The sequence below is a fragment of the Dermacentor variabilis genome, chromosome 5 (genome assembly GCF_050947875.1).
Source record: "Dermacentor variabilis isolate Ectoservices chromosome 5, ASM5094787v1, whole genome shotgun sequence".
In the NCBI taxonomy this organism is placed as follows: Eukaryota; Metazoa; Arthropoda; class Arachnida; order Ixodida; family Ixodidae; genus Dermacentor; species Dermacentor variabilis.
Genome location: NC_134572.1, coordinates 79,591,025 through 79,601,120, shown reverse-complemented (window position 1 = coordinate 79,601,120; position 10,096 = coordinate 79,591,025). Strand labels below are relative to the sequence as shown.

At 47.3% G+C, this 10,096-nt stretch overlaps 1 protein-coding gene across 2 annotated transcripts in view; it reads left to right on the top strand.

Moving 5' to 3' along the window:
• The window catches only part of LOC142582854 (uncharacterized), a 77,346-nt gene extending 67,949 nt beyond the window's left edge, over window positions 1–9,397 (top strand). For both annotated transcript variants that reach the window (XM_075692938.1, XM_075692937.1), the window contains exon 4: window positions 4,882–9,397. In XM_075692938.1, coding sequence (XP_075549053.1) covers window positions 4,882–8,409 — 3,528 coding nt within the window. In that variant the 3' untranslated portion in view covers window positions 8,410–9,397. The remainder of the gene's footprint in view (window positions 1–4,881) is intronic.
• The last annotated feature ends 699 nt before the right edge of the window (window positions 9,398–10,096 follow it).

Below are 10,096 nucleotides of genomic sequence, written 5' to 3'. Positions count from 1 at the left end.
CCACGCGCAGCACTTTGCGTCGTTAACGGGCGCCGGTAGCTAGGGGCGGGAAGATCTTTTTGTTCTTGCGCTCACGTCGCCGGCCTGGTTTCATCGTCCCAAACACTGGGCCACGCACGCTGCTCGCCAGCTATACACATTCACCGTTCACTCTGCTGCGAATGCACACACAGCTTTGCTTTGTACTTGCCACGGAAAACGAATCTCTTTAGCCTTTGGAACGTTCGTCTAAAAGAAAAAAATGTTTTTTTTTTGCTTAGAGTATACGAGCTGAACTTTCAACATACACACGAGAGCGCGGGAAAGACAAGTATATCTTTAAGAATGATTTAAATAAGATGACGTAGCACATACCCGGCATCACTCGCGAGCGTAAGTGTTAGATTTTTTTCAGTATAAACTTTAGCTGCAGGTTTAATTAGTGCCTCGCCTGTGTGTTTCCTTCGTCTTGTGTCACGTATATCGCGCTACAGTACATTATGCTCAGTCGATACCACCCGGCCCAATTTTATGTCCTGCTAAAGTAACTTCACATTTAATATTTGTGTATGTGTGTGGCTATTTGATGCGGTTGGGAGCCATTTCCCACTCGGGAAGGCGATTTCTGACGCGGAGGTGTTTCATGTTTAGTCCTCTCGCCAACTTCCTGTCCCATATGGTTTCACAAAGCGTAAGTTTCGTTGCGTGAGCTCGCATAAGCTCACGTCACTACTGGCACGCGACTGAATAATAGTGCCTGCTTAGCTTTGTACACGGATTACCGCGCCTGTTGTCCGGAAAATGTATATCAAGTATACAGCTTCTACCGTTGGCTGTTGGTTCATTGGCGAACGTGCGCATTTCTCCAGTTCCTGAAAGTAAACTGACCTCAGTGACTGTTTCAAGAGCTGATGCGCACACCGGCATGTGCACGCAGCTAGTATTCCTTTCTCTTTCTCTCTCTTTCTCACTCTCTTCATTTTTGTGTACTTATCGCCCTTTCCTCGGTGTAAGGCAGCAAGCTAAACGTGTGCATTGTTGACCACCTTGAGGAGGTGTCATCTTCCTTTACGCTCTAAAAATCAAGCAACCCTGCTCCACTTTATAAAATCTTAAATAAGGAACATGAAAGTTGAAATTTTAAATAAGGAACACGCCATATATTGCAACCCAAAAGGCCCAACATGACTGGGGAAGTGTCTTGGTCTGGCGGCTTCGCAGAAGGCCTCAACACGGCGGCTGTTCGCACTGTGCATGTAGGTGAGGTCATTCAACCGACTGCGACGCTACATGCGCATACGAGAGGGAACATACGTTCATGATACAGAAAAAAAAACGCTGCCAAAGGTCTTTGTGATGTCGCTCTCTTGAGACTCAGCGCACAACGGTCCAGCCGATTCCCCTTTCTTGCATCGCAAGACGTTCTCGCAAGGCAGGATGGCGGCGACAGGCGATTATCTTCCTCGAAAAGAGGGTGTCCGAGCTCGCGACAGTAAGATGGCCGACCCGTTGACCTGCGCTGTCCACGCGATCGATGCATCGACGCGTTCACTTGCCACAATGCCTTGCTCCACTTTTTCACTCGGCAATTGGCTCCCATGACGTACCTAAACACTTGGCTCTTGTGCACTCGGTCTCACCGTTCGAGCGAGCATGCACTATTTTTCTTGACGACAGGATAATCGCTTATGTTCTGGCAGGTGTGCCCAAGCTGTCCGATGTGCTTTCATTGGTCTCTCTGAGTATATTTTCACACGTACAGTCCGTTCTTGCTCTGTCTCGCTCCTACCCGTCGCGGTATCCAAGTGACTATGGCATTGCGCTGCTGAGCACGAGGTCGCGGGTTTGATCCAGGCAGCGCCGACCGCATTCCGGCGTGGGGGGTGGGCGCGAAGTACAAAAACAATTGTTTACTGTGCATTGGGTGTACGTTGAAGAACTCTAGGCGGCCAAAATATAAATCGCGGCGCCCCCCTCTACGGCATGGCTCAAAATCAGATCGCGGTTTTGGCACGTAAAACCTCAGAATTTACTTCTCTCTCTCTCTCTCTCTCTCTTAGACTCATCTCTTAGAACCAAAGTGCACAGAAATAGGAGTTTACAGAAGCTTGATGTATTTGCACTTCCGCGACGAAATGTTCGCGCAGGGTAAAATAGTTAACCAATCTCGAAGTTCCTTTTCGCCTCTTTGAATTCATACAATCATAACCTCGGTGGGGCAACAGTCAGCTCGAGAAACGTTCGCGTGAGTTTTCCGTAGTACTAGGTCGCTCTATTTTATGTTTTATGTTATGTAGAGCTGACGTCACCGTTATAACGCATAATTCGTAAATACATCATGGACAAACGACCCTGGTACAAGGTTGTTCGTTGGTATATCTAATTACTAAAGTTTCAACGCAAAACTTATGACTGCCCAATATGCTCGAATAAAGTTGGCCTTTTTGCATCCTGTTATATTGTCCAAGATATTTTGGTCAACGTGCAAAACAGCAATTATTCACTTATTGGAGGACTAATCATTGTCAGCTGCCTTTATCATGCTTGGGCGCACAGATTCATTTTATGTCCTTTTTTCCCCTCATCTTTCCTTACCTATATATTCTCTTTCTCGCAAGTGCAAAGTAGCCAACCGAACAGTTACACTAGTACCTCAGAGCGGCCTTTCATCTCTTATTTCCTCTCTCTCTCTCTCTCTCTCTCTCTCTCTTAATCACTGTACCACCATTCCACGTTAGTTTAAGATCGCGCGTATTTTCCCTTTACTGGCATTTATTCTCGTTCCAAACTGCAAAAGCCACCAGTATAGTGTCTTTTTGTTGCAGGTTAAAAACAATAAATAAAGTAACACGCCTACTCGAGTGTGTTTATCTTACGTTTGTCCGGACTGGTGGTTCATTTCATGTACTAAGTCCTAGATACATCTGGCCCGACGCTTCCTAACATCGGCTTCAGTTTCTAAAGCTCTTCTCTGCAACACAATCCTTCCGCGATCTCCTTGCAGGCGACCTCCACGCGATAAGTGCGACTCAATAGCCAGCCGATGCATTGGCCTCCGCTGCAAATCGCTTGGAGGGACGCGTTCGCCTCGTATGCATGCAGCTCGGTTTCCTATCGGCCGGACTTTGCATAATCCACTTTTGCGAGCGAGCGACCTGCGGCCTTGCGATTTTTGCCGTCACCGCGGCCTTTTTCTGTGCAGACTCGAAGTCGTTTTGGCAAGAAAAAACTGGTTTAACTACCATAGCGTGACTCCGTAACTCTGTCTTGAACGTAATCGTTAGACAAGCCTAGCTGGGCTCCCTGAGTATCCCACACTATCTGCATGACGTCCACTCTCAGTTTATATTGTGTTCAGGGGCACTTTACTAGCCTTTATTTCATTGTATAAAGCATAAGTGACTTTGGTTTCACGAAGAATTAACTTAAGAAAATGAGGGTTCTGATTTGCTATATGGACTCGCGTAGAATAGCCACACTTAACATTACCAGTAATCTTGGCTAGACTATCACGTCTCGTAATGTAACGCAAGAAACTAATCTTTATGCACGAGAAATTAAACGCTTAAGAAGTGTCAGCAATGTGGGCTTTCATTCGTTCCTCGTTTCTGGGTACGGTGACCGTTCGATATGAGAGGTTGCGATGCTGTTACAGGAAATGGGTTCATCGCCGGACGAACCGCTAAGTCTTCTGATTGCTGAACCGTTGAAGTCTGCGGGTCATGCTAAATCAGAAGCTGCGTTTCAGCCCAAATTGTTGGTCTGCTAATTCTGTAACTTATTGTTGTAGATAATTAGTGCAAATAAGCATGTTACCTCCTACGTTCAACGCTACATTTGTGCTGGTATGGTTGTAATTGCAGAGTGTGTATTATTGATTAGAAATGTGCATGCGGACATGTAGAGGTTGCATAGTGTATTTTACTATGTGCACATTGTGTTTTACAATATGATTACATGTTGGAGAGAGAGAGAGCTAGAAACAAACTTTGATTATATGCTCTAGATGTCAGTCTGGCTCTTCGGCTGACATGCTACTCCAGGTGCTGAATGATGATTATGATATAAGCACACTGATATAAGTACAGGTACAGTGATAAACACGGTATGGTATGATTGTATTCGTATATGATAAATACCTGATTGCATATGCGCATATGGGTATGCAGAAACTTCAAAGTGTGACTTACTTGAGTTTAAGTACTTGCGTACGTGTCTTTGCGCATGCATGCATGCCAGCATGTAGATAACGCATATAGGCGCCCAAACATATCACTGCAGCAGAATTCCTGCCAACCCTAAAAACAAGCGATGTTGCTCAGCATAAAGGTCCCACTCACATGCACACGCATGCCTTAAGCGCAATACTTGCATTGCTGCAGCATACTTTTCAGCGTGGAATCCAATTGCGGGGCTTTGTTCTCATCCACACAGTGCATATTGCCACATTGGAAGAGAGACATGCGGCGCCTGACTGGGCCGCTCGTTTCAAAGGCGCATAGTGGCACCATATATTCGAGAAGACTATGTGTGTGCTTACGTAGGACGAATGTCGTATATACATTTGTTTTCATTTCTCCAGGAGTTAGCGTCCAAGCGCTGTTATCGCACACTGTAGACGGACTCTGGCTTTAGATTTATAGCTATATAGATATAAGCAGCAATTATTTTTTTAGCAAATTATCGGACGTTCGTAGTATTCGTTATATCCGAGTAATACATGGCTAGATTCGTGACCTACTCGTAAAGTATATATCATGCAGCAAATAGTTTCGTAAGATTTGCCGCTAATTCACTCCTGAAAGTTTCACATGTGCCCTGCCACACATTTTGCTACACAGGACCAAAAATTGGCTGCTAGAAATTACTTCATGTCTTGTGTCTCGTCTTTTTATTGTGCAGGTGCTGAACATCAATGACAATGACTTCGAAGAAGTACCGGCATCGAGTCTGGTCGACCTTCCCGCCCTCACATGGCTCAGTCTCGACGGAAACCGCATACCCGAGCTCACCAAGGACTCGTTTCCACCTTTGGAGGCGCTGCAGACATTGAACCTGACCAAAAACAGGATATCCCAAATCGAAGAAGGCGCCTTTACCAACATCCCCAGAGTACAGGTCCTCTACTTGGGCTCCAACAGAATAAAGAACCTTCCAGCCGGTGCCTTCGACGGGCTGCAGCGTTTGACCACGCTCGATCTTTCCAACAATTTTATGGTCCACATTCCCACCACGACTCTGCGTCGGTTGCCCGCTCTAAAGATGCTTACGATGAGTTCAAACAAGATTCGTTCGTTCAGCGGAGCGGCGCCGTCCGACCTCAAGGGGCTCGAGTACCTCGACCTGAGCCGCAATGAAATATCGCAGATCGAGCCGGGCAGCTTCGACGGAATGAAGAGCCTCAGGGCACTGAGGCTTGGCGTGAACCAGATTCGAAAGGTGGACGTCGCAACCTTCAGAGGTCTGGTGAGCCTCGAGGCCATCTACCTGGAAGACAACCAGCTTCTAGTCTTTCCCTCTGCATTGCTCGGCTCTCTGCCACGACTTCAGAAGCTTCACCTGGACTACAATCGGATAGCTGTGCTCTCGCCCGGAGTACTCAGCGCTGGTGTCAGCATCCGAGAGCTGTCGCTTGCGTACAATCTGATCACAGAGATTCCCAACGGCACCTTCAGGGACCTACAGTTCCTCGAGACGCTCAATCTTCGGGGCAACAAATTGAGTACAATTTCTTCTGGAAGCTTAGACGGACTGCGGAACTCTCTGATGGCGTTGGACCTCGGTGACAACGTAATTGTCTCGGAGGACCTGAAGCTCGAGTTCCCAAACTTACAGTTATTAAGCCTCGGCAAGAACAAGTTGACCTCCCTACCAGCAAACGCATTCTCTGCTCTCAAGAAGCTCAAGAGAGTGGACTTGAGTAACAACCAGATTCGCTACCTTCCTGCGGGTCCCTTGGCGGCACTCCGCGAACTGCAGTTTCTCGATCTGGCCTACAACAGCTTGACGGACGTGAAGATAGGGGCGTTGAATAACCTCGTCGAACTTCAAGAACTTACGCTCAAGAGTAATTTCATCAAGGACATGAACACCATGGCCTTTCTTAACCTTACGCGTCTGAAGACGTTGGATTTGAGTTACAACAGGTTGACTGGAATACGAACTGGCACTTTTGATCAACTCCCCGCGCTAAGGAGGCTTAAGATCAACAACAACGTTTTAAACTCTTTCAAAGCTGAGCTTTTCGCTAAAGAAACTTATATAGAAGACCTCAACTTAAGCCATAACCAAATAGCTTACCTTTACCCCGATTCCTTTACTATGCACCCAAGGCTTCGCAAGCTGGACATCAGCCACAACAAACTGTCTTTTTTTCCGAGCGAAATAATTCGTTCGATTTGGTCTTTGGAAGTTCTCAAACTCGGATACAACAAGCTTCACACGCTTGAAGATTCGGATTTTGCTGACTTGCCTAGGCTCAGGCATTTGGATCTTGAACATAACCAAATAGGTAGCGTAGGTGATAGGGCCTTCCAGAATTCGACCCAGTTACGCTATCTTGAGCTTCAGCATAACCAGATCTCGCACCTTGGTGATAGACTGTTTCAAGGAATCAGCCAGCTGAACCTTGATCTCAGCTACAACCACATGAGCTCGCTTTCTCCCGACGTATTTAGTCGACTTCGAGACTTTAAGCTCGAAAGCATCAACCTGGCCCATAATGAGTTTAGCACCTTCCCAACTGTAGCTTTGAGAAAACAGTATTCGTTCTTAGAAAAGGCTAACTTCTCCAACAACCACATTGAAGACTTCCCTTCGAATGCAGATGTTCTCGTAAATATCAAAGAGCTCGATGTGTCGAACAATCCTCTTACTACAAACGCTCACCACGTTTTACTCGCCGAGCCCAAAAGCGTGCGTTTTCTACACCTGGCGAATACCGGCATACGGAGCTTGCCGCTGATTGAAAGCCCGTTCTTGAGGCTTCTCAACTTGTCCGGAAACAGAATATCAGCGCTATCGCCCAATAACTTTCAAAAAACTACCCTCCTAGAAGTTCTAGACTTGTCTGGCAACGGAATACCAAATCTCAGCATTGCCACAGCTGGTGCTTGGTCGAATCTGAGAAAACTGAGAAAATTAGACCTTTCCGACAATCCCATATCATATTTGGTAAACGGAGACCTTCAAGACCTGAAGAACCTTGACGAGTTTAACTTCTCGCGGCTTCCAAGACTAAACCACATCGAGTGCGAAGCTCTGAATCCTTTGTCCAGGCTGAATAAGCTAAATCTATATGGGTACGGGAACTTACAGGCTCTGAAGACTCGAAAGTGTCTAGAGCCTTTCGAAGGCCTTGAGAGCCTCGGCATAGAAATTAAGGACAACTTTTTCAAGGATCAGCTCCAGAAAGTGTACAGCCCTCGCTTGAGTCACCTTTATGTGACTGGAAAAACCATAAACGGGCTGTCCTCGAGTGCATTTGCCGGGATACGCGGCCGCGAGTTGCGGGTCACCATCTCCGACACGAGCATCGCCGACCTGCCGACGACGATATTCCTGCCTCTGCCGCTGTCCACTAAACGCTTTGTGAACGTGAACTACAACCAGATCAAGCGGATCAATCCTCAGTTGCTGACTGCGCTGTCCAGCAAGCAGGCCTTGTTGAAGATCGAAGGAATCCAGCAGAACCCTATCACGTGTGACTGCAATCTGATTCCACTCTGGCGATGGATCCAAGATCACAAGACGACGCGCGAAGACGACGACGAGGGCAACAACGCAGCGCTCATCGACCTGGCGTGCGCCGAGCCTCACCACCTGAACAAGATCCTCGTTGTAAACCTGCAGATGGACGACCTCTTCTGCGACGATGAAGCCAATGAGGAGGAGAACGAGGAGATGTCGGCCACGTCCAGCCGACTCAGTAAGGTAACCACAGCTGGAGGTGTGCCAACGACGCGGACCTCCACCACGCCGAGCAACAACAACATCGTCCGCAAGACCTCGCCTCCCCATCGGAAGGAGCCCGACATCATCTTCGAGGCGCCAACGACAGCGCGTCCCCGCCAGTCGAGCGGCCAGAGCGTGCTTACCAAGGTGGACACGATGATAATCGGCATCGTGGCGGGCGTGGTCGCCTTCGTGTGCATTCTGATCATGGTGATCTGCATCGTGCGATTGAGGCGCTCGCGGCCGCACGGCCACTACGCGTCCACTACGGGGCCCATGCCCATTGTTAATGGGCACCCGGCAAAGTGCACGTGCCTCAAGCCGCCGCCTAGCACGTGCACCTGCTTCCCGCCGTACGCGGTGCCCCTCGCGTACCATCCGGGCTCGAAGATGATGGGCCCACCCTCCATGTACAACACCATGTCGCGGTCTACGGCCTACTTCGGGACATACGAGAGCGACGTCGACCACCGGTGATGGCGCTCCATTGCGACGACGCTGCTGTGTGTGTTTGTTCGCTGTGAGACTGCGTAAGAACCAAGCCACCAGTGATTATTCCGCATGCGCTTAGCAAAGGAGGCGGATAACTCACGTTGACGCCGCTAGCTCTTGTGCGTTCTGTGAGACTGCAAGAAAATCAAGTTTCCAGTGCCTTCTGTGTGTGGTGTGTTTAGCAAAACCGGCGGAGAACTTGCTATTTGTAGAAACATCGGAGACCTGCGCGCGTGCAAGACTCTAACGCATGTGGATGTGACTCTATTACACGGACCACTTATATTTGATGAAGTGGAAGTATTCTATATGATAGCAGCGCTTCCTACAGCAGGAACATGTACGACACGCTTTACAAGCAGCGACGTATGCAGCGCAGTGGCCTTATCTTGTAAAGATTCATTTAATTTTCCAATTTTAAGTCCTTATTAACCGTCACCACGAGTAGCAGATTCTGGCGACCGTGCTAATAACTAAGGATGATAACAATAGAAAATTAACTGGCTCCTTACAAAATACGGCCGCTGAATAGAGTCACTATATACGTGCATTATATTGCCCACGCAGCCTTCGCAATCGTACACATTCTGGTCTTCATCTGGACTTGCCACAGCTTTCAAAGCAATCCGTTTGCACTCTTTCGTTCTTCAATGAACGACCAATGGCGCAATACTTTCTGTGGCTATAGTACAACATGCCGTACAGGACTTTCATAGAAAGCGTAGTTATGAACACTATCTGAGATCAGCGTTCGACACGCCCGAGGTTCTATCAGGCATTCGAAAGAAAATTGGTGGCCTAAGAATTTGTGCATCGAAAAGAACGTATACCAGGTGTTTCAGCGAACACTTTCGAAAACTTTAAAAATCGCCTGTGACAGATAGCACGATTCTAGCTCATGAGGTGGTCTACTCGAAGTGGGGGACACTACTTGTACAAAAAATTTAAATGCATAATCGACTAATTAACGAAAATCTACTAATTAAGTTTTTAACTAGTTACCTTAGGGCTCATATTGCAATCTAAAAATTCAAGCCACGGAGTTCGCAAGGCGGATCCACTTGGGGCGAATACTCAGGATGACCCAGTTTCTAGATAAAATAAATTCCCGAACTTTGCGGAGAAATGGACTGGCGTTCCAGTTAATTTTGTGCTTGGACGCATAAAACGACGTTTTGATAGAAAAGTAACTGGAACGCTGATGCATTTTTTCGCAAAGTTCGGGAATTAATATCTCGAAACTGGTGTCATCCTGAGTATTTGCCCCAAGTTGATCCGCCTTGCGAACTCCGCGGCTTGAATTTTTAGATTGCAATATGAGCCCTAAGGTGACTAGTTAAAAACTTAATCAGTGGTTTTACGTTAATTAGTCGATCATGCATTTAAATTTTTGTGCAAGTAGTGTCCACCACTTCGAGTAGACCACCTCATGAGCTAGAACCGGGCTATCTGTCACAGGCTACATTTAAGAATTTTTGAAAGTGTTCGCTGAAACACCCTATATGTGTTTGCCATCAGGGTTTTTCCCTTTTCCCGCGTCTGAATCCCTTCCGTAAGTGTAGAATCATAGAAAAAGAACAACCTTTTGTTATCGCTTATCGAGAAGTACGGTCACTTGGCAGCCCCGAAAACGTGCTTATAAGTACGTCATCCATTCATTTCTAGTTGTTCG